Raw genomic sequence first — 24,523 nt, 5'->3', positions numbered from 1 at the left:
GTTGGTCATAATTAGCAACCCTTAGGTTTAGCAATGAGAGAGGGTGATTTGTTAAAGTTACTGTACTAGGGTTATTAAAATGGATCTCGATCGATCAATCAATTCACACCATACCATCTCTTGGTTGTTGTTATCAACATCATCATCATGTTGAAATAATCAACACATGTCATAATACAGTACAACAAGAACAACAATGAATAATAATAGTGGCAATAGTAGTAGTAACTGGTATCTAGTAGTATTAATGTTAATGACACTACTACTTTGTCAATATCATATTTCACTATCAATTTCACAACAAACTATTCCTGATGATGAACGTATGTATAATTATATAAGCTAAACAAGATAGAATTACAAATAAACGCTATTATTGTTTAAACAATTATCTTGTTCAATCAGCTATTTTTCTAATTCGGTATGATTATTAAACAAACATTCTTGTTTTTATTGTATCCTAACAACCAATCGCTCTTCTCTATTTAGACAATATGGACTACCAAAACCACAGAATCAGTCTCTATGTGAATCATATGCTGGATCAAATCAAAATACAAGATTTATTTGTTCCAACGACACATTTGATGGACAATATCGTATCGTTGAAATGTATGTAGATAGACAAAAGAGAGAGAAAATTATAATTTAAATTGTAGATCCCATTTTAAAATGGGATAAATTAACCTATTTAATTTATTTCTGTAATAACTATAGATATAGTTTTTTAGAACCCTACGAAAATAGGGATGGTGCCAACTCTTCCTCTTCTTCTTTAACATCATTGAAATTGACTGCTTTGAAAACTTTTACCTTGGTTCGTTCAGGAACAACTGTTGAGTGTCATTTCCTAGAATAGGAAATCCATCAGGTATTGGGCAATTGTAAGATTAATAATAATTGGATTGATGGATTAACCTTATTGATTTTTATTATTAATATTTTTGACTGTTGTTTTATACCAATCTAATAGATGGATCAATGGACGACACTCGACAGTACTCCCATCCCCAAGTTCCAGTATTGTTTCGTGATCATCTATTAGATTCAAACCTCTTATATTTACAGATGGAGGGAATGGGACTTAATGAGTTTTCATTTATCCAAGTTCCCAACGATTGATTAAATTGTATGTCCTAATGATTAGTATTACTGTTTATCACATCACATAATTCTAATTTATTTCTTTTCATTCATCACAACAGATATTTAAATGGTAATAACATACAGAATTTCTCTTCAAAATTGCCAGACACTTTAGGATATTTGAATATTGAGAATAACCCCAACTTTACTGGTCCCATTCCTGATTGGTTCTGTAGATTACATGTGTTGTCCATCCGTGACACTTTAATTTCCTCAGTTCCAGATTGTTACTGGTGTTATAAAGGTATAACATTATCTTCAGATTTACTGAAACCCCACAATTTTAGTTGTCTAGGTATGTATCTACTATTTAATCAGACAAACTAACTGTTTCAGTGTTTTTCATACCCATACTTATTCCCATTCTTTTACTAAAAGTTACTATTAGTAACAAAGATAATCTTTTAGTTACCAATAGGAAGAATATTGCTACTATTACTGGTATGTATAAAGGGAATTAATAAATAGTTATAAACTCGCATGTTGTAACTCCAATACTAACTATCCCGACTCTAGTTACAATCAATTTGGATCCATACCAAGTTCAGATCTGATGATTGTCAATGGTGATATCACTATTGGTCAACTGACTAGTGTACAAATCAAATACAACATCATTTTCAATTTTACATTAGATTATAATCCATATTTTAATCACATTAACAGTTGATAATAGTATTGAGTGTACCAATCTAATCAATACAGCTTCAAACCAATTCCAATGTACAACACCTCATTTATCGAATGGAGATCATCAATTAATAGTTTCAAACTCATACGTGGAATCACAGGTACCATTTACATTTTATTCACTTGCCTATCTCTGTGAACAATCAACCAATTAATTGCCATGGAAATGGAAAATGTAATGTTGATGGTATATGTTTATGTAATACTAATGCATTTTATAATAATTGTTCAAAACGTATGTAATGATGTATTTAAATTAAATTAAATAATTAAAATTATTTTTATAATCCTAACCATAACTTTTATATTTATATATAGCCTCCTAACCATAACATTTATTATTAAATAGCGTATCCAATTATCAGTTCAGGAATATAATTCATCAAACAACAAGAATGTTGAATTGAATGGTGATTTTGGTCCATCGATATCCAACACTTCAACAACAACAACAACTGTATCAATCAAGATTAATAATACAATCGAGTGTGTTGTTGAATCAGTATCACAATTCCATTTCAATTGTACACTTGATCAACAACCATCATTTGGATTGGCTTCTGTTCAACTGAAATTGAATAATCATTTAAATACATTGGCTAGAAATATATTAAATCTTCAAATCACCACCAACCACAACAACCATCTGATGATGGAATATCAAAATCAGAATGTGAGCTCGAATACATTTAATTGTTATGGTCATGGATATTGTGATGATAGTGGCAAATGTCAATGCCAGAATGGTTACAGTGATATTGATAATTGTTTGACAAAATGTATGTATATTAATGTGTACATCTTTGAATATATTAAATTAAAATTATTTATTTATTTTATTATAAATTTATTTACAGACATCAACAGAACAATCACACCAAATACAACCGACCCAACAGTATCATTTGATGTTGATGGACTTGATTTTGATTTTCTATTTGAAATTGATTCATTTCAAGAATTGGATTTAGATGATAAAGTCGCAGAATCTAATTGGAAGATCATTGTGATTGCCGTTTGTGTATCATTTGTGGTGATATCTATTATATTAATAGCAGCCAAAGTATTAAAGAAGAAGGTACAATTTAAATTTGCAAATAGATTCAACAAATGTTTTAAAAGTCAAAGCAACAAAATGTCTCCTATCGCAAAAGCCAACACCCAAGAACAATAAACCATAGTAACAGATTGAAAAACTAAAACTAAAATAAAAATTAAAGTTCAACCAAAATCTTATCTGTATTACTGTTGATGTACATCACACATATTCTAATTATTTCTTTTCATTCATCACAGAAATTTAAATGATAATAACAATGATTCTATTTTTTTATTTTATTTTTTACAAAAAGAGAAATTAAAATTACAAATTTACAATGTTGGATATATAGGTTTTAAAACAAATAGGTATAAAGATTATTCTTAAAATTGGTCACAAAGCTTTTTGGGTTCTACTGGTTGATCAAAATTGAAATTGCCAACATCAGATGTTTGAATTTTGATATCAAAATGATGGGCCATCTTGGTTTCTTTGTCCCAGAGGGTAAGGTGCTTTCCTTCGAGATGGACATGATCGGCTGGCTTGTGGTATTCCAATACATGAACAAAGGTTTTGGCTTTATCATTGTAGACGAGAATATCAACTGGATCTCTTCTTCTAATATTTGCAAATATTCTTTGGTTTCTTCTAGCAGAAGAATTTGAACTATTTGACCAACTTGAATTGAATACTCTTACAGGTCTTGTTTGGACAATCAACTTTCTATTTCTTTCCTTTAATTCTACATTCTCTTGGAAAAGTTTACTATTCTTTTCCAATAATTCTCCATTCTTTTTATACAATTCAGTGTTGGATTCATTCAACTAATACAAATAAATAAATAAAAGATAAATGGTTATTAATCATCATTATTACTATTATTATTATTATTAATTTTTTTTTGTTTTACTTACCTTTTTAATTTTCTTGATTGAAGCTTCATGATCTTCCATTAATTTTAATACATCAGCATCAAATGGTAATCTTGAACAAACCAAGAAGCCATTGCTAGCTGCAGCAGTGGTAAAGTGAAAGTCTTCTACTCGGTATGAAAAGGTCATCTTGTACTGTTGTTTAGTCTTGTTGAAACGGTACAATTTAATCTTTTTGTAATAGGTGATATTGTTGTAGGTACGTGAAAAGGGGATGAAGCAAATAAGGAGACCGTTGTCCATCACACGGTACTTTGCATTTGGTACCGAAGGGACTCCCTGTGGGAGACGGGTGTTCTCTTGTAAGCCTGGATCAGACTTTACAGTGACCGACGATTTGTAGGTGAGGATGTCATCGAGGGTTGGAACATGAGTGGGGTGTTGGTATTTGCATTCGGCACCAAACTTGCAATACTTGTCCGTGTTCCAATATCTGCAAACCTTGTCTACTGAAGTTTCACCAGCACTCTTGGCAGCAGATTCATGGAGGAAAGTACAATCCTTCTTTGTGCAATTTGGATAATACTTGCAGAGCATCTCTGAAGTCTTGGTAGTAGCAGTAGTAGTAGATTCATGTAGGAATGTGCAATCCTTCTTGGTACAATTTGGATAAAACTTGCAGAGAGTCTCTGAGGCCTTGGTAGCAGTAACGGTCTTGGTAGCAGCAGCAGCAGATTCATGGAGGAATGTGCAATCCTTCTTGGTACAATTTGGATAATACTTGCAGAGAGTCTCTGAGGTGGGCTTTTGATGGGAAGGGGAAGTAGGATGACCAACAAAGGTACTAGTGGACGAAAAGGAAGTAGTCTTTTGATGGAGGTATGGACAATCAACCGTTTTACATTCTGGGAAGTGTCTACATAGTGTTTGTGATTTCAATGGTTTTGGTGAAGAGTGATAGTGATTGATGACCTGTTGTTGTTGGATAAATGTAGATGGATGTAATTGTTCAACGGTAGTAGTTGTTGTAGTAGAGACAGTAGTATTAGTTACTGGTGGTGATGATGTAAAGTAATTGTAAATTCTACTAGTTAAATCCATTTATTGAAATATTAAAGTAATATATGTATATATATATAAATATATATTTGCAAACAAATAATGTTGTTGTTGTAGTATTAGGATGATGAATGATTGAAGGGGAATGCGATGCCAACCTTTTTTTTTAATTAATTCTTTAATTAAAAATTAATGGCTCTAATAGTGAACTTCACATTTTTCTATACCAGGAAAGGTCTAAAATAATTCATTCATTTTTCAAGATGCATTTCAGCACTAATCTCTGTTTCGAATGGTTTGGTCATAAATAGCTACCCTTCCTGTCTCTAACAATTAGATGGACATCGATTGTAGTACTCGAGTTTATTAAAATGACGGGTGATCGATCAAGCATGATACCCTTGCTTGGTTGCTTCAACAACATCAACATGCTGAAATAATCACTCAAGTTACAGTAGTCGTAGTTTTATGTTAGAGAGCACATAGTCAGCAGAAGTACAATGAATAGTAAAAGTAATTGGTATCTGGTGATAATGACACTACTACTTTGTTGTCATTATCATATTTCACTATCAAATGCACAACAACAACAACAAATCCTGCCCGATGATGAACGTATGTATTGTATACTCTTTGAGCATATGTACATTAAAAAAGAATAAGACTGTTAAGAGTTTACTAATCTTTGCTTTATCATTGTTTTATTATTTAGTTCAATCAGCTATTTTCCTAATTCAGTAAGCTATCATCATTCTTTCTAATATTATACTTTATACATACTAATGTATTGAATTCTGTGTTGTTTTTGTATTTTAGACAATACGGGATACCAGTACCAAAGAATCAGTCTCTATGTGAGCCAAATACAAGATTTGTTTGTAATAACGACACATTTGATGGACGATATCGTATCGTTGAAATGTATGTAGATAGACCAGAGATAATAATTAATTTGAAAGAGATCCTTTTTGAATATATGAGCATAATTAATTAACCTATTTAAATTATTTATTTCTGTAATCTAGTAATTTCAATATCTATACTCGAACCGATGGTGGCAGTCCCTCATCAACTTTGACATCATTGACATTGCCTGCTTTGAAAAGTATCTATATTTATTGTAAAGGGGTTGTCAACAGGTCAATCAATCTGCTAGAGTTGTTCAAATCTGTCAAAAGTTTGAATTCAATTTACTTTGGGAATGATGCATCGATCAGCTACCTTCCAAGCGATTTTAATAACTTTCCTCATCTTACAAGTTTTCAATTAACCCTCAACCAACCATTAATAGTACCTCTTACCTTTCTAAACAACTCTATCAATCTTCAATCAATCGACATTCAATTTCCAATTCAATCTATTACGATTGACGATTCTCTCTACTTTCCTTCTCTCACCTCTTATACATTTCAATCCAATTGTACCTATGGATCACATCATATCAATGTAACCTCTAAATCATTTCCAAGAATTGACAAATTGTAAGTTATCATTTATTGTACTTTCAAAAGTTAATGACTAATCATTCTCAGTGTTATTAATACTCTTCACGGATCGAACACGACGGTCTACTTTAATCTAGATCCAAGTGGCACCGTAAAAAAGAAAATGTAAGTGTTAGAAGAATAATAATAATTGTTTAGAAAACTCCTTATTAATGCTATTTTGTACAGATATTGCACTGGAGATTATAACACCACTCAGTGCCATTTAAGAATAAGAGATCCATCCAGTATAAGAACATTGTAAGATAAATAATTAAATAAGCAATTTCAAATGCATCCACTTATTAATACTCACTGTTGTTGGTTTTTAACCTATATCTAGATCTATCACTGGACGTCAATCGACAATATTACCATCGCCTATTTCTCGTGATGCTTCATTGTATTCAAACCTCACGGATTTATGGATGAGAGGAATGCAACCTACCTCGTTTTCATTCATCCAGTTCCCTCCACAATTGAATTATCTGTATGACTAATTATTTAATATCATATCAATTTTAAATACTAATTTATTTATTTATTAATTGTTATTCATCTCAGAGGCATAGGCGATAACAGCATCCAAAATTTCACAACAAATTTGCCAGACACTTTAAGGAGTTTGGTTATTGAGAATAATGCCAACTTTAAAGGCCCCATTACTGAATCATTCTGTGTATTAACTTTTTTAGACATCCGTGGCACTGCAGTTTCATCACTACCAGCATGTTTCTGGTGCTACCAAGGTTTATTTTTAAATATCTATCTACCGGCAGATTTTGTGAAACCTGTCGGATTTACAAGTTGTCCAAGTATGTACCTACTATAGTTATTCGACAGACTGATTTGTCATACTTATTCCCATTCTTTTACTACTTTTTCAAAGTTACTATTAGTAACAAAAATAATCTTTTAGTTACCAATAAGAATATTGCTACTATTACTGGTATGTATACTATCATTAATGATCAACGAGTCAAGACCTTAATTTGATTTGAAAACAAGTGAGGACACGGTGAATTATTTATTATTAATTAATTTAAATATATATTTTTATAATATATAGGTACCAACATTGGATATGGATCTATTCAATCACAATATTATATCAACTCGATAATACCAAACCAAAAATTGATATTCAATTATACAGATGTTGTAACTCCAGTACCATCTATTCCAACTCTAATTACAATCAATTTCAATCCACACACAGTACAAATGATGATTGTCAAAGGTGATATCACGATTGGATAACCGACTAGTTTACAAATCAAAAACAACATCACTTTCAATTTTACTTTAGGTTATAATCCATATTTTAATCACACAGTAACAATTAATAATATTACAGCTTGCACAAATATAACAAATATTGCTTCAAACCAATTCCAATGTACAACACCTCTTTTATCGAGTGGAGATCATCAATTAATAGTTTCAAACTCATACGTGGAATCACAGGTACCATTTACATTTTATTCACTTGCCTATCTCTGTCAACAATCAACCAATAATTGCCATGGGAATGGAAAATGTAATATTGATGGAATATGTATTTGTAATAGTAATTCATTTTATAATAATTGTTCAAAACGTATGTTAATTGTTATGGTCATGGATATTGTGGTGATAGTGCTAAATGTCAATGTCAAGATGGTTACAGTGATATTGATAATTGTTTGACTAAATGTATGTATATAATTATATTAATTAATTAATGTCAAATTAAATCTTTATATTAATTTATTTCGATCCATTATAGACATCAACACAACGATCACACCAAATACAACGGATCCTACATTAGCATTTGATATTGATGGACTTGATTTTCTATTTGAAATTGTATCGATTCAAGAATTGGATTTAGATGATATTATTATCAAGGAGCTATTTATATCCAATTACACTTGGAATGTAAATGCATCCACTAATAATCACACCACTATTATCAACTATCAATTGAATACTTCATCTTCCTCTTCAACATACCAACCAGCCCAAGTACTATCAACTATATCATTCTCAACACTTGCAAGAACGGTTGAATTTGGAGGGCAACAACTATTGATCAATGCCAACTCTATCAAACTAGAGGTCAATATCAGCAAGTGGCAATACTCATCAAACCTATCAACACTTCGAGTTGTATTCAAAACATTGATCAACAACAACCAATCTATCCAATATGATTGTATCGACAAAGATATCTCAACATTTAGTTATGATTCATTGTCATCGTTGCAATATCTCAGAGTAGTCAAAGATGGAATCCAATTCAACGGTCGATTCATTGATGTTGCAATGTCTGATGGAAGACCAACCTATTCACCAACCCAACTCATATCATCAACACCAATCAACGATGAACAATCAATTGTCAAGATTGGAATTCTTTTTCCACAATGTCAAGAGTGTATACTCGATCCAGATTTCAGTGCATTGATTATCAATCCAGATGATTCTGGTAAATGTGACTCAGTATCATTATCAGACATCAAATGGAAGATCATTATGATTGTCGTTTGTGTATCATTTGTTGTAGTCTCTAGTATAGTGGTGATTGTCATAGCTTTAAAAAAGAGAGCACAATCCAAAAAGTTTAAGGAAAATCTACAAAAGAGGTTCTACCAATATGGTTTCAATCCAATCGTACCAACAACTGATCACTCCAAAACATCATAAGCAAAAATCACTATCATTTCATTTCCAACAAGTCTTACGATTGTAATAATATTAATATTTGATATATATTTATAATTTTAATAAAATAAAAATGTCTGTTTAAAAACACACAGAACACTCATCGAAGTAATAAATTCATTCTTTTCAATACATATTTCAGTATCTCTTTTTCGAATGGTTCAAACATAGCTGGTTGTCATAATTAGCAACCCTTTCCTACTGTCTCTTTAACAATCGTAGTGTCAATCTTGCCATCATGTATAGCATTTTGAGGGCTATCGATTGTACATCACCGATTTTATTAAAATGACGAGCGATCAATCAACTCCTCTTGGTTGTTGCTTCAACATCATCAACATGTTGAAATAATCAACACCGCTCAAGTTATGTACATACAACAAAGAATCGAAATAGTAGAAGTAATAGGTTTAGGTTAGAGAGTAATAGTAAAAGTACAATGAATAGTAATTGGTTTCTTGTGATGACAGTAGCGACACTACTACTTTGTTGTCATTATTCAAATTCACAACAAACTATTCCTGATGATGAACGTATGTATAGTCCTTATTATGGGCGGTAAAAGACTTTTAAGAGTTACTTACTAATAGCCATGATCGTTTTATTATCTAGTTCAATCAGCTATTTTTCTTATTCGGTATGATCATCATCATTATCATTAAACAACATTAGCTAGTTGTTTAGGTCTAACGTTGATATTCTCTTCTCTTTTTCGTTGTGTTGTTATTTGTTTTATTTTAGACAATATGGACTACCAGTACCACAGAATCAGTCTCTATGTGATCCATTTTATGCTGGATCAAATGTACATGCAAGATTTGTTTGTAATAACGACACATTTGATGGACAATATCGTATCGTTGAAATGTATGAAAAGAGATAAAGAAATTTATTTATTATAGTTGAAAGAGATCATTGATATTTACCTCTACATTATTTATTTATTACCTTTACATTATTTATTTATGGAATCTAGTTATTTCAATTCCTATACTCGAATCGATGGTGGCAGTCCCTCATCAACTTTGACAACATTGACTATGCCTGCTTTGAAAAGTATCCATTTAGATTGTAAAGGTGTTGTTGTCAATCAGTCAATCAATATTCTAAAGTTGCTCAAATCGGTCAAAAGTTTGAGTATAATTGAATTGCTTTATGATACATCGATCAGTTACATTCCAAGCGATTTTAATAACTTTCCTAATCTTGTTGATTTTCAATTAACCCTCGACCAACCATTAATAATACCTCGTACATTTCTAAACAACTCTGTCGATCTTCAATCAATCACTATCCAATTTCCAGTTTCATCTATTACGATTGACGATTCTCTCTACTTTCCTTCTCTCTTTTCTGATTATTTTTATTCCAATTGTATCAATGGATCACATCATATCAATGTAACCTCTAAATCATTTCCAAAGCTTTCGGTTTTGTAAGTTTAATCATTTTTGTAATCTTCAAGTTATTAATAACTAATCATTATCACTCTCAGTGCTATTAACGCTCTTCTAGGATCAAACACGACAGTCTACTTTAATCTAGATCCAAGTGACACCGTAAAAAAGAGATTGTAAGTGTTGTGTAAAAAATATATAATTGTTTTAAGAAAACTCTTTATTAATAATGATTTGGTAACAGAGCTTGCACTGGAGACCATTACGTCACTCAGTGCCATTTAAGAATAAGAGATCCTTCAAGTATAGAATTATTGTAAGATAAATAACCCTATATATATATAATTAGATCAGAAAATTAGTTACAATAGTATTAATTATCACTGTTGGTTTATATATACCAATCTATGTAATCTGTACCAATCTAATAGATGGATCACTGGACCCCAATCGACAGTACTTCCATCCCCAATATCTAGTTCTGTTTCATCGTATTCAAACCTCTTATCTTTACAGATGAGAGGAATGGGACGTACAGAGTTTTCATTTATCCAAGTTCCTCAACGATTAGGCTATTTGTATGACCGATTATATTATATTACATATCAATTGAAATACTAATTTTTATTTATTTCTTTTTATTCATCACAGATATTTAATTGATAATAACCTCCAAAGTTTCTCTTCAAACTTGCCAAACACTTTAAGAACTTTGGTTATTAATTTTAACGCCAACTTTAAAGGTCCCATTACTGAATCGTTCTGTGGAATTACCGATTTGGACATCCGCAACACTTCAGTTCCATCACTTCCAGATTGTTTCTTGTGTTACTATAATGGTTCTCAAAAATACATATATACTGATTTAGTGGCTGGCTGTCCCAGTATGTATCTACTATTTATTTATTCAACTGACAATTTACAGTACTTGTCATACTTGTTGTACTTATTCTCATTCTTTTATTATTATTTTTTTAAAAGTTACTATTAATAACAAAGATAATCTTTTAATTACTCAGAAGAATATTGCTACTATTACTGGTATGAAAGCACTTATGACTTCAAAATGATATGCAATAATTATTAATTATAAATTAATTACATTTTTTTATAAATAACCTATATATATAGGTAACAACATTGGATATGGATCTAGTCAATCAAATTATACTATCAGCCAAGTAATACCAAACCAAGAATTGATATTCAAATATACGGGCGCAACACCATTACCATATATTCCAACTCAAGTTACAATCAATTTGAACCCACACACAGTAAAGATGATGATTGTCAAGGTTGATATCTATGTTGGTCAACCGACAGGTGTACAAATCAAAAACAACACTATTATCAATTTTACATTGGATTATAGTCCATATTTTAATCACACTATAACAATTGATAATAGTACAGCTTGCACCAATCTAACAAATATTGCTTCAAACCAATTCCAATGTACAACACCTCTTCTATCGAATGGAGATCATCAATTAGTAGTTTCAAACTCATACACACAATCAGAACAAGTACCATTTACATTTTACTCACTTGCCTATATCTGTGAACAATCAACCAATAATTGTCATGGGAATAGAAAATGTGATGATGGAATATGTATTTGTAATAGTAATTCATTTTACAACGATTGTTTAAAACGTATGTAATCAAATAATATTAATTAACATTTCTTATTTTTTTTATAATCCTAACCATAACATTTATTATTAAATAGCGTATCCAATTATCAGTTCAGGAAATTATAATTCAACAAACAATAAGAATGTTGAATTGAATGGTGATTTTGGTCCATCGATATCCAACACTTCACACAACAACAAATGTATCAATCATGATTAATAATACAATCGAATGTGTTGTTGAATCAGTATCACAATTCCAAATCAATTGTACACTTGATCAACAACCATCATTTGGATTGGCTTCTGTTCAACTGAAATTGAATAATCATTTAATTACATTGGCTAGAAATATATTAAATCTTAAATCACCACAACCACAACAACCATCTGATGGAGTAACAAAATCAGATTGTGAGTCGAATACATTTAATTGTTATGGTCATGGATATTGTGATGATAGTGGCAAATGTCAATGTCAGAATGGTTACAGTGATATTGATAATTGTTTGACTAAATGTATGTATACATATTGAAGAATATATGTATAAATTAATTAATAATTAATTTTTTATTTTTTATAATTATTTTTACAGACATCAACAGAACGATACACCAAATACAACCGACCCCAACAGTATCATTTGATATTGATGGGCTTGATTTTCTATTTGAAGTACTATCAACAATATCATTCTCTACACTTGCAAGAACAGTTGAATTTGGAGGAAAACAACTATTGATCAATGCCAATTCTATCAAACTAGAGGTCAATATCAGCAAGTGGCAATACTCATCAAACCTATCAACACTTCGAGTTGTATTCAAAACATTGATCAACAACAACCAATCTATCCAATATGATTGTATCGACAAAGATATCTCAACATTTAGTTATGATTCATTGTCATCGTTGCAATATCTCAGAGTAGTCAAAGATGGAATCCAATTCAACGGTCGATTCATTGATGTTGCATTGTCTGATGGAAGACCAACCTATTCACCAACTCAACTCATATCATCAACACCAATCAACGATGAACAATCAATTGTAATGATTGGCATTGGCTTTCCACAATGCCAAGAGTATACTCGACCCTGATTTCGGAGCACTAGTTATCAATCCAGATGGTTCTGGTAAATGTGACGATGTATTATTACCTAACCACAATTGGAAGATTATTATGATTGTCGTTTGTGTATCATTTGTATCCATCTCTATTATATTTGTAGCAGTAAAAGTATTAAAAAAGAAGGTACAATTTAAATTATCAAAAAGATTAAACAAGAGTTTTAAAAGTCGTGGCAGCAGCAGAGGTTCTGCTCAAATGGTTCCAATACCAAAACTCAACACCCAACAACAAATCAATATGAAACCAGTACAATCCATTATATCAGATTGGGTAGATACTAAAACAAATAAAAATTAACCTTTCACACAATACTTTGGTGCCACCAATCATGATTGCATCACCTGAAATCTTTTGAAGTTCGGTTATCCCATTTTAGGTTTCCTCGAAAAAACATATTTAAAATCAAAAACAAAAAAAAAAGGAGGGAAAATAAAAAATAAAACATACACATATGTGAGAATGCATTGCTTTTATATTTATGTTTGTATTGCATCTCTATAACTATAGATATATAGATATCATTTGAAAAAGAGGAGAGAATGAAAAGAGGAGCAAATACAAATACAAATACAAATAATAATAATAATACTGCACAAAAGAAAGCAGGAGGATGGGCAGGACCTGCAGCAGGACCTGTTAAAAAGACTAAATATCAAGGAGGAGGTGAAGACGATGAATACGAAGAAGAAGAAGAGGAAGAAGAGGAAGATGATGTTGACTTTGGAGGTGATGATGATGATGATGCTATGGATCAAGATGAAGATGCTGATGGAGTCAATGTAGACGACGATGTAGATATGGATGGTTCGCAACAACAACAGTTACAACTATGGTCAAGAAAGCCTGTTCCTGACATGCACCCTCTCAAAGACAATTTCATCTTTCAACAATTAGAAGTAGATTATTGCGAGGTAAAAGAACCTCTTTCAGGTATGCCTGGCCCAAAGACTGGACCAGTACCTGTCGTTCGTCTCTTTGGTATCACCAAGACCGGTAACAGTGTACTCTGCAAGGTTCACGGTTTCCTACCATACTTTTTCATTGCTTGTCCTCCAGGATTCACTGTTAGAGATTGTAAAGAGTTTAGAGAAACTTTAGATGCAAGTTAAAAAAGAAAAAAAGAAAAAAAAGAAAACATTGATGATTTGGATTTATTAATAACATTTATTTATTTATGTAGGAAGTAATGTTTAGATATACAACCAATAACAATGTAGAAAACATTATATTAGGAATTGAAATTGTTAAAAAGAAATCGATTCTTGGATACAATCCAAACCCATTGTCTGATTTCATCAAGATCACACTGGCAATGCCAAGATATGTTACAAAGTGTAGAGATATTCTAGAGAATGGAATGAGATATGGTTATAACGTACCAACACAAGAAATTAGAGTATACCAAACATTTGAATCAAATATTCCATTTGCTCTTAGATTTTTAATTGACAAGTATGAGAGATATAAAAGATATATATTATTTGTTTTATATTTATATTTATTTTTTCTTTTATATTTTATTTTTTATAGAAAAGTACCAGGATGTAGTTGGGTTGAATTACCAGCTGGAGGTTATCAAATATCACAAAACAAAGTATCAACATGTCAAATTGAAGTAGATACAAGTATAGATGATTTCATGTCACATCCAATCAATGAACAATGGTCAGATATTGCTCCATTCCGTATTCTTTCGTTTGATATTGAATGTGCAGGTAGAAAGGGTGTCTTTCCAGAGCCCGGTGAAGATCCAGTCATCCAAATTGCCAATCTTGTCAAGAACCAAGGAGAGTCGGAACCATTTATCAAGAATGTATTCACATTGAAAGGATGCTCCAATATTGTCGGTGCTCACGTACTCACCCACCCCGACGAGAAGAGTTTGTTGCGAGAGTGGAGAAAGTTTATCATCAAGGTTGATCCAGACATTATCATTGGTTACAATATTGCCAATTTCGATCTTCCCTATCTCATTGAACGTTCACGTGCACTCAAGATTGGTGACTTTTCACTTCTCTCTCGTATCAAAACCACTCACTCCAAGATTAAAAAGGCAACTTTTTCATCGCAGAATCTTGGTACTCGTGAGGGTAAAGAGGTGTCCATGCCAGGTCGTACCCAGTTGGATATCATTCAAGCCATCCAACGTGACCACAAACTGTCGAGTTATTCGCTCAACAACGTATCGGCACATTTCCTCAAGGAACAAAAGGAGGATGTCCACTATTCGATCATTGCCGACTTGCAAAACGGAACAGACGATGACCGTCGTCGTCTAGCCGTCTACTGTATCAAGGACGCACAGCTCCCACTCAAACTATTAGACAAGCTGATGATTCTCATCAACTATGCAGAAATGTCTCGTGTCACTGGTGTACCACTCAGCTATTTGTTGGGTCGTGGTGAAGGTATCAAGGTTGTTTCTCAACTCTACAGAAAGGCCATGGAAGAGGATCTACTACTTCCAACCAAACGTGTGTCTGATGTCGATGTCAGTTTCCAAGGTGCCTATGTTATTGATCCCCAGGTTGGTTTCTATGACGAACCCATTGCAACACTCGATTTTACCTCTTTGTATCCATCGATTATGATGGCTCACAATCTCTGTTATACCACCCTTCTCACTGCTGCCGACAAGGAAAAGGTCGATCCAAACGACTACACCCTCACACCATCTGGTAGTGCCTTTATCAAGCCATCGCACCGAAAGGGTATCTTGCCCAAGATTCTTGAAGAACTATTGGGTGCTCGTAAAAAGGCCAAGGACGATCTCAAAAATGAAAAGGATCCATTCAAGAGAGCTGTACTCGATGGTCGTCAATTGGCTCTAAAGATTTCTGCAAACTCTGTATATGGTTTTACTGGTGCTCGTGTTGGTAAATTACCTTGTCTTGATATTTCTAGAAGTGTTACTGCTTTTGGTAGAGTTATGTTGGATACAACTAAAAATGTAACAACCAAAAAAATTAAAACAAAATATATATTTATATATTAACTATTAATTTTTATTTTTAGTATGTTGAAAATACTTATACAATTGCAAATGGATATGAAAATGATGCAAAGATTATATATGGTGATACAGATTCTGTAATGGTAAAGTTTGGAGTAAAGACTGTAGCAGAGGCAATTGAATTGGGTAGAAAGGCCTCAAAAGAGATTACCGCCAAATGTTTTATTAGACCAATCAATTTGGACTTTGAAAAGGTTTATTATCCATATCTATTGATCAACAAAAAGAGATATGCTGGTTTGTTTTGGACAAAGACCGATACACACGACAAGATGGATGTCAAGGGTTTGGAAGTTGTTCGTAGAGATAATTGTCCTCTTGTTAGAATGGTTATTTCAACTGTTTTAAATAAGATTCTAATTGATAAAGATATTAAATCTGCTGAAGAGTATGAAAGACAAAAAAAAAGAATCAAAAAAAAAAAAAGATTATTTATTTATTAATTATTTTATTTATTTTATTTATTTAGATTTACAAAAGATATTGTTAGCGATTTACTTCAAAATAAGATTGATATTTCAATGCTTGTTATTACAAAGGCACTTTCAAAGAATGATTACAAGGGTAAAGTTATTCATAATGAAGTAGCTCTAAAGATGAGAGCATTGAATCCATCGACTGCACCAGTTCTAGGTGATCGTGTTCCATTTGTTATTACGCAGGGTATTAAAAATGCACCACTTCATGAAAAGGCTCACGATCCACTTCATGTATTGGAGAATAACATTCAACTCGATACCAAGTATTACTGTGACCATCAACTTCGTGGTCCATTGATGCGTATTTTCGAACCAATTCTAGCAAACCCAGAGTCCATCTTTACAGGTGACCACACCCGTTCTGTGCACATTCAATCGGCACCACCCACAAAGAGTTTCTTTTCAAGTCTTGAAAAGAAACGTAAATGTATGGCTTGTCCAAACGAATTGGCTGCCAATGAATCAAGTGTCTGTAAAGATTGTCGAAACAAGGAAGCCGATTTATATCAAACCTCTCTTCAAAATTTGACCAATCTTGAAAATCAATTCTCTCAAACTTGGACTCAATGTCAAAGATGTTCAGGTTCTCTTCATCAACCTGTTTTATGTTCAAAGTAAGAATAGAAAATCAAATCAATTCAATTCAAACAAAGTATTAATTTTAATTTTATTATTTATAGTCGTGATTGTCCAATTTTCTATTTAAGAACCAAAGTACAAAAAGATTTAACTGAAGCAAGAAGAACTGTAGAGAAATTTAGTATCGAATGGTAAAACCAAAACTAAAGACATGAATAATATTTTTTTAAACAAATCCTTCCTCTTCTTAAATGTTTATTATAATTTAAAAAGTTTTAATAAATAACAAATATATATATTTTAAATTTCATCGATTAACCATTGTTTTAATTGTTCAATCTCTTTTTCTGAATCTGTTCCTTTCATTAAATTCTTTGCTCTATCCATTCCAACTGTAATTCCATCTTTTCCATATTCCATTCCAATTAAACTTTCTTGCAATACTTCAATCATGATTGGATTTAATGCGTCACTATAAATCTTTATCTTTTCAATGATTCCTTTGGAACAATTAATATTCACATCCATTATACCCCAATCAAATCTCTTTTCAAATTGATGTTCAAATGGTGGTGAATTACCAAATCTCCAATCCCATGCACTTAACTTATTAAAAGTTTCCTTTAATGATGGAATAATTTCTAAATCTTTTGTATTTAATTCTTCAATCTGAGAAAAAAGAAATCTAAATTAATGTCTATTTATCTGTCTACTTTATCTTTTTAGTTTTACATACATCAGCTTTTAAATTATATTGTTTTTCAAAAGAATTAATAATTGATTGACTCCAAGTTTGATGATTAATAGTTGGTGAAAGAGTATTTAAATTACAGACACGAGAGATGACACTTGTGATACCTTTTGATTTTAACTTTTCCTTGTTTGGGTTTAGGTATTTGGCGAGACTGTTGGCATCAATATTGATCAACATGGTGCCATGGTGGAATGATCGCTTACCAGATTGTTTAAATGCGCTGCCACTCACCTTTTTACCATCGACCAGTACGTCATTTCTACCAGAGGCCTCTGCTTGAATAATGAATGGTTTGAGAGAGTCTATGATGATACCAGTGTTTCTCTTTTTGTCATAGTCATCGGTAGCCGACAAAAAGGTAAAGATTGAATTGCCGTGGTCTTGATAGACTGCTCCACCACCACTATATCTCCTAGCCAAGACAACTCCATCCTTTTCCATTGCTTGCAAGTGACATTCCTTGAAAGGATTTTGATAACGTCCAATAACAACAGTCGGTTTGTTTCTCCAGAGGAAAAGAACTTGTTGTGATAGATCGAAATGATTAAATAACCAATCTTCAGTTGCAAGATTAAATAATGGATTATCTGTTGTTGATACATATACTTTGGTTGATTTAGTTGGAAGGATAGGTGTAGTGGTAGAAGTTGTAGACATAAATCTACAACTAGAAGATATAATAAATGATTTTGTTCTATTTAACATCATCATCGTCTTTTAAAGAATCTACTTTATCTGTATATCAAACATATACTTAAAAGATACAATGATGCAATGTAATTTCATTTAAACTTTAATCGAAAGGTGTCGCAAATCATTTTCCCATTTAAATTAATTAAATGAAATCCCAAACACAACATTATGTTTGATTTACGTATCTATTTATTTATTTTTTTAGGCAGTTCTTTCAATGATATGAACACCTGAATCGGTAGAGACAATTTCGGTCATTTCACCAACTTGTAAAGCAAAAGAAGCATCTTCAAAGGCTTTTTGCATTTGTCCTCGGGTAAAGAAACCCAAATCTCCACCTCGTTTGGCACTGCTGCAATCCGAGTACTTGTGTGCCAACTCGTCAAACTTGTGACTGCCACTGGTAATCATGTCTCTATATCCTTGTAATTTTACCATAGCCTCTTCCTTTGTTCTAGTGATTTCATTTTCTTGTCTCCATGAACGTGGGTTTCTAGATTCTCTATGTTTAACCAATAAATGTCTACATTGTACCTTGGTAAGACCACTGTTTTCTTTTTTAGATTTAGAGGACGACGATGATGAAGAGGATTGTTTTAAATTTGCACCTTTTAATGTAAACTCTTTTTGATCATCACCAAATCTCATTGTAAAATCCTCTTTAATAGATGCTGGTGCATGAACTGCAATCTTTTCTCCATTTACATAGGTTCCACTTGCTATACAAACATATATAAGTTAATTGAATGAACATGTTGATACAATATATCTTTTTTATATAATTTGTGTACATACATGATTGTAAATCGATAAGATAGAATCTATTGTTTGCTCCATGGTATATAAGTGCAGCATGAATTCTTGATACAGAGGGATGATCGATTACTATATTACAGTGATCTTTGTTTCTACCAAAGATAAGGTATTTCTCTTTATTCAAATCTATTCTTTCATTTGTATCTTTTGTTACTAAATAGGCTGGGAAATCTGGTACTGTAGCCCTATGTACAACAAAAATGTGTTAACACAACCAACTTTGCTGTATATACATCATCATGTGAGCTTTATTCATCATTTAAGATCTTCATACCAAGGAGGACATGTAAAGCTTACTTCTTCATTATCAGTAGTATTATTGTTATCTGTCATTATTTCACAATTGTATATATTTATATTAAATTTTAATAGTTTTGAATTTAATAGTTTTTTTGATGAACTCAGCAAGACTACAGGTTCTTTCTTCCTTTTTAAAAAAATTAAATTAAATTAAATAAATTATAATTTCCTATTCATTGTTTAATGATAGATCAATTGGTATCATAAATATTTAGAGTGTAATATATGATCAAATCATTTTGTTAAATTTGATTAATTTTATTTTTTATTTTATTTAAATGTTTGCGGAGGTATGCAATGAATTAGACGAGCACCTCTCTTTCTTCAAGCACTTCGAAGAAGATAGGAATTTCTATTTGATTGATTGATTAATTAATTATTATTATTTGTTATTCTTTGTTATTATTATTATTATTATTTGATTGTGGATTTTTTTTTCTTTTTTTCAAAAGGTAAAGGTTGGTTGGTTGTTGGTAGATGTTTTTTTTTATACAGTTAATTATTGGATGGTTTGGTTGGTGTGTATGTGTATGTGTGTGTATATGTTGTGTGTATATTCTAGCGTAATAATAAATGATGTGATGATGAACTCTTTGTTTATATGTCATCTATGGCAAACATTAATTGTTCATCAACAGCATTACTACTACTACCAGTATTTAAAGTAAATGAAGTGTATCTGTAATCGTCCTCATCCGATGGTTTGCGATATGGTTGCATGTCGAGTGGGTACGAATCGTCAAAATGGTTCAACACAAATTTCTTTGGTGGGCTCTTTTGAATACCAAAGTAGTTTGGAAATTGGTTAGACGCATTTTGACTATTTCTTAATTGGACTTGGAAGTTATGATTTAATAAGAATGCCATTGTTTTAATTTTATATTTTCTATAGAAATTATAATATAAAAGATTATAATGATATTAATATTAGTTTTCATTGTCAATCCAATCAATAATAATAATAATAATAATATAATTGTTCCAATTAAATTAATTAAAAAAAAAAAAAACAAATAATTACAATTTAAATTATGTTTATGTGTATGTTTTGTTGAGATTCTAAACTATGATAATGATGATTATGATGAATACTAAGATGATAATGAAATTGAATGGAATATACAAAAAAGATGAAGGAAGGAAGGGTGGTGGATATAGGGTAGTGATTGCGCAGTATGTACAAATAAATTGATTGAAAACTATAAAACTATGTATGTATGTATGTATGATGAGAGTGATTGTTGTTTGTTATGATGATTATGGACGATTAATTTGGTATTACTAAAAACCCCAAATTAAAAAATGAAAAAAAAAAAACAAGTTTCTAGATTGCCTGATTCTTGACCAGTAAATTTCGAGTGAGTGGAAATTTAACGTTTATGATAAAAAAGGCAAGGACAAACAAAAATGATAAAAAAATATCTATCTATTATATGTCCTATCCTGTCTTGTCTTGTCCTGTGTTGATGATGATGATGGTGATGGTGATGGATGGCGAGTGAGTGAATGAGTGAATGATAATATACTAATGTCACATACAATACAATAATATTTTATCTTATTATCTCTTTCTCTCTCTCTCTCTATGTCTGTCTCTTTGTCTGTCTCTTATCTATCATCAAAAATTATAATTTATATATTTTTGGTGTGAATGAGAATGAATGAAAACTACTATACTAAAATATGTATGTAGTATGTATATATAAAGCACAATAATAATATCGAGAAAGAATAAAAAATGATTTGGGATAATAGATAAAATTCAATTTGGATTTGAAATTGAATTGCGTTTAATTGTACATTCAATTAGGATTGTGGGTAGTGTGGTAGGGGTACCCCCACTCACCCACACACACCTTGTACTGTTGTTGGATGGATGGTTGAGGTGGGTGGTTGGATGGAGCAGTAGTAGTAACATTAGCAGTACGATATGCTTGATATGTATGCCTGTATCATACTATACTATACTATACTAATTCCAAATTTTGGAATGAACAACACCCCATCATAAAAACACAATATGGAAACATGCAGATACATACATGTAACCTTAACTTATAAGAGGTGAGTGGGTGAATGGATTGGTGGGTAAATAAAAATAACCAATAACCTCCTTTACATACAGTACCCCGCTCTCCCAATCTATATCTCTCTACCTCTCTATCTATGTCTCTCCAATAGCAACAGATATGATTAATGATCAACTATTATTATTTGATGATGGTGATTATTATTCCTTCCTATTGTTAATGCGATGATGATGATCTTGGGGTTGGATGTATCATATATCATATATCATTCAGCTGATGCTGATGCTGTTGATGATGATGTACACATAAAGTTGGAAAAATAAATGAATGAAAAAAAAAAAAAATTGCAAATGGAACTGCAAATGGAAGAGAGAAGGGGTGGGTGATTAGATAAAACTCAAAGTGAATCACCCCATTACCCTATGTACGACCACCAACAATAGCAACTGACCTATCATTCTTTCATCAGCTGAAACTCTCGATGAGGTTGAGATACTGCTACTACTACTACTACTACTGGCAGCTCCCTAACCATAATAAATAAATTTGATATTATTTAAATATGGTATGGAAAATTACAATAACAACGACAACAACAGTTAAAATTGTTTGAATATAATATAATATAATAATATGAGGGCAATATTATTTGTTGTTGGAATTGAACGAATATTGGTTGGTGTTGGATGAAATTGGTGTTGGATGGATTTGGTTGAAATTTGTAGTTTATACTTTACCTTTTTTTCTTCTTTCTTTTGTTTGGTTGGTTGATTGGTGTGTTGTAATAAATTGTTTGAATTGAAAGTTCAACTTTGGTTATACTAACAAATTTAATATTTGGTGTTAGTGAAGGTGTAATAAATAAATAAATAAATAAATAAACTAAAAATATTTATATTTATATTTATAAAGATATTAATTGTTGATTTGATAGGTAATAGTAGAAGCTAAGCTATACTAAGAGTGTAAGATGATTATTGTTGGTTGTTGGTGTTGCTAATATCAAGAGAAGGAAATTTCAAAAGATGAAATGAAATCATTTCCTGTTTGTTCTTTTTGGTTGGTGTGTGGTGGGTCAACTTCCTTGGGAAATTTAATTAAATCAAATTATCTATTTACTGTTGTTGTTGTTATTATTATAAGTTATTATTATTATTATTATGTGTTGGTTCAATCGTCGAGTAGAATGGTGAGTGGTGTGTGGTGGGATTGGCTAGTGTGTTAATATTTATAACAAGCTGCAATAAACCATCAACCAAACATTTGATCCTATTTGAGCTCCACCTACTAAATTTAAAAAGTGTCATATCATTGTATTTGGGAGGTTGCCACCACCACCACACTCTATGAAAAATAAACAACAGAGTGATGACATCTCCAAAAAACCCCACAACATGAACTAAACTCCAGTCAAAGTGTCAAGAGAGGCAAACTATTAGCTTTGCCTTTGTTTTGTTGTCACCCACAACGCCGCCAAAAACTGTTGTTCAAGCAAAAAACGACAAAAAAGGAAACAATTTAAAAAAATTGCCCCAATTGTTTTTTGTCGAGATACCTCTAAAGGTATTTGATTGGTTCCATTGAAATTAACAAATAAAACAAACAATAACAATAACATGGCAACGATGAATGATGTTCCTCGAGGAACTTCTTTGGTCTTTGGTGACAGATGTCATAGTTGACATTTGATAGGATCCTATTTGAGCTCCATCTTTTTTGAAATAGTGCTATGAGGTGTTGCTGTTCGTGTTGTCTTGCGATGAGGACAATGAGAAGAAGAGACTTACCCTTATTTTAAAATGTGCATGTAGCGTTTGTTTTCTTACTACACTATTAGTTCTTTAGTTTCAACAAGTTGTTTGATAATTTAAACACTAAATTGAAATAGATTAAGATTAGATAAATAGATAAGATTGACAAGTTAACTTGACTTGGGAATGAAATATAAACAAATGAAATATGATGTGTGATGGTATTTAATAATGAGTGATGATGATTTAGTCAATCAACAAAGGTAGAGGCGTGCTGATGTTAATTTAATTATGAAACGGTTTCCCAAAAAAAATCATAACCAATGTTGGAAAGGTGTTGAAAAAGCAAGAAGAGTCTCTTCAGGGCTCATTGAATGAACGAACCAGCCCCACACCTCATCTCTACCCCTCCCCACCAATACATCTAGATGAAAAACCTTTGGTTGATTCTTTTTTGGGAAAGGGGTGTTGACGGGGAAGTGCTTCGAAGGATTTCCCAACTTCGGGGATTAAATTATCTTTTTTTTTTTTCTCTCTTTGGTCTTTCCCATCCAATCAATTTCGTTGGTTAACTTTTTGTTGTTTGAGTGAGCAGAGAGATAGAGAACTCTAACCAAAATGAACTGTCAATCAGACTCGAGTCAAAGAGGTTAAAAAAGATAGATCAAATAGATCGATTGTGTTGTGATGAATACAAAGACAAAGGGTGAAGGTGGTTTCGTGAAACATATCTTCTCTTTTCGAGTATTGATACATACAGACAGAATATGATAGATAGATAGATAGAGATGCCTCACATCATTACTTTATATATATACTATTTGATCATATTTATATGTATATGTGTGTGTATGATAATACTTAACATCGAAACATGTTGCACGAATAAATTTCCCTCCCATTTTTTTGAAAGTTGAATGATTGTGTGGGTTTGATTCT

The 24,523-nt window shown here is 31.7% G+C and overlaps 9 protein-coding genes across 9 annotated transcripts; 5 read left to right on the top strand and 4 right to left on the bottom strand.

Moving 5' to 3' along the window:
- Nucleotides 1-196: 196 nt before the first annotated feature.
- DFA_11264 (uncharacterized protein) lies at nt 197-1,991 on the top strand (the record flags this gene model as incomplete). Its single annotated transcript, XM_004350157.1, has 6 exons — nt 197-327; nt 490-612; nt 718-840; nt 1,206-1,441; nt 1,525-1,587; nt 1,813-1,991. The coding sequence occupies 6 exons, from the start codon at nt 197-199 to the stop codon at nt 1,989-1,991; spliced, it is 855 nt and encodes a 284-aa protein (XP_004350207.1).
- Nucleotides 1,992-2,044: 53 nt separating this feature from the next.
- On the top strand, nt 2,045-3,010 carry DFA_11263 (uncharacterized protein; the record flags this gene model as incomplete). Its single annotated transcript, XM_004350156.1, has 3 exons — nt 2,045-2,083; nt 2,186-2,615; nt 2,694-3,010. The coding sequence occupies 3 exons, from the start codon at nt 2,045-2,047 to the stop codon at nt 3,008-3,010; spliced, it is 786 nt and encodes a 261-aa protein (XP_004350206.1).
- A 248-nt stretch (nt 3,011-3,258) lies between these two features.
- On the bottom strand, nt 3,259-4,848 carry DFA_11262 (uncharacterized protein; the record flags this gene model as incomplete). Its single annotated transcript, XM_004350155.1, has 2 exons — nt 3,259-3,699; nt 3,790-4,848. The coding sequence occupies 2 exons, from the start codon at nt 4,846-4,848 to the stop codon at nt 3,259-3,261; spliced, it is 1,500 nt and encodes a 499-aa protein (XP_004350205.1).
- Nucleotides 4,849-5,306: 458 nt separating this feature from the next.
- DFA_11261 (EGF-like domain-containing protein) lies at nt 5,307-8,981 on the top strand (the record flags this gene model as incomplete). Its single annotated transcript, XM_004350154.1, has 12 exons — nt 5,307-5,421; nt 5,519-5,543; nt 5,623-5,727; nt 5,832-5,911; nt 5,933-6,287; nt 6,339-6,416; nt 6,634-6,693; nt 6,855-7,105; nt 7,210-7,239; nt 7,360-7,530; nt 7,600-7,890; nt 8,059-8,981. 12 exons carry the CDS (start codon nt 5,307-5,309, stop codon nt 8,979-8,981), a joined length of 2,484 nt encoding a protein of 827 aa, XP_004350204.1.
- Nucleotides 8,982-9,438: 457 nt separating this feature from the next.
- DFA_11260 (uncharacterized protein) lies at nt 9,439-10,758 on the top strand (the record flags this gene model as incomplete). The annotated part of the gene is made up of 6 exons (XM_004350153.1): nt 9,439-9,532; nt 9,612-9,636; nt 9,741-9,819; nt 9,902-10,434; nt 10,495-10,572; nt 10,746-10,758. 6 exons carry the CDS (start codon nt 9,439-9,441, stop codon nt 10,756-10,758), a joined length of 822 nt encoding a protein of 273 aa, XP_004350203.1.
- Nucleotides 10,759-10,921: 163 nt separating this feature from the next.
- Nucleotides 10,922-17,435, top strand: polD1 (DNA polymerase delta catalytic subunit; the record flags this gene model as incomplete). The annotated part of the gene is made up of 14 exons (XM_004350152.1): nt 10,922-10,974; nt 11,048-11,280; nt 11,378-11,437; nt 11,528-12,055; nt 12,132-12,239; nt 12,286-12,555; nt 12,633-13,087; nt 13,122-13,439; nt 13,685-14,269; nt 14,350-14,621; nt 14,700-16,119; nt 16,185-16,570; nt 16,652-17,275; nt 17,342-17,435. The coding sequence occupies 14 exons, from the start codon at nt 10,922-10,924 to the stop codon at nt 17,433-17,435; spliced, it is 5,406 nt and encodes a 1,801-aa protein (XP_004350202.1).
- A 105-nt stretch (nt 17,436-17,540) lies between these two features.
- On the bottom strand, nt 17,541-18,780 carry DFA_11258 (uncharacterized protein; the record flags this gene model as incomplete). The annotated part of the gene is made up of 3 exons (XM_004350151.1): nt 17,541-17,909; nt 17,977-18,661; nt 18,749-18,780. The coding sequence occupies 3 exons, from the start codon at nt 18,778-18,780 to the stop codon at nt 17,541-17,543; spliced, it is 1,086 nt and encodes a 361-aa protein (XP_004350201.1).
- Nucleotides 18,781-18,888: 108 nt separating this feature from the next.
- pinA (uncharacterized protein) lies at nt 18,889-20,670 on the bottom strand (the record flags this gene model as incomplete). Its single annotated transcript, XM_004350150.1, has 4 exons — nt 18,889-19,406; nt 19,483-19,688; nt 19,778-19,930; nt 20,423-20,670. 4 exons carry the CDS (start codon nt 20,668-20,670, stop codon nt 18,889-18,891), a joined length of 1,125 nt encoding a protein of 374 aa, XP_004350200.1.
- A 694-nt stretch (nt 20,671-21,364) lies between these two features.
- Nucleotides 21,365-24,486, bottom strand: DFA_11256 (uncharacterized protein; the record flags this gene model as incomplete). Its single annotated transcript, XM_004350149.1, has 6 exons — nt 21,365-21,415; nt 21,660-21,750; nt 22,272-22,360; nt 23,438-23,544; nt 24,339-24,388; nt 24,446-24,486. 6 exons carry the CDS (start codon nt 24,484-24,486, stop codon nt 21,365-21,367), a joined length of 429 nt encoding a protein of 142 aa, XP_004350199.1.
- Nucleotides 24,487-24,523: the final 37 nt, after the last annotated feature.

This window comes from Cavenderia fasciculata, assembly GCF_000203815.1.
Source record: "Cavenderia fasciculata unplaced genomic scaffold Scf_EUAJFUG02HR96I-5, whole genome shotgun sequence".
NCBI classification, from domain to species: Eukaryota; Evosea; class Eumycetozoa; order Acytosteliales; family Cavenderiaceae; genus Cavenderia; species Cavenderia fasciculata.
Note: the sequence above shows the minus strand (reverse complement) of the source record. Positions and strands in the feature narration are given on the sequence as shown.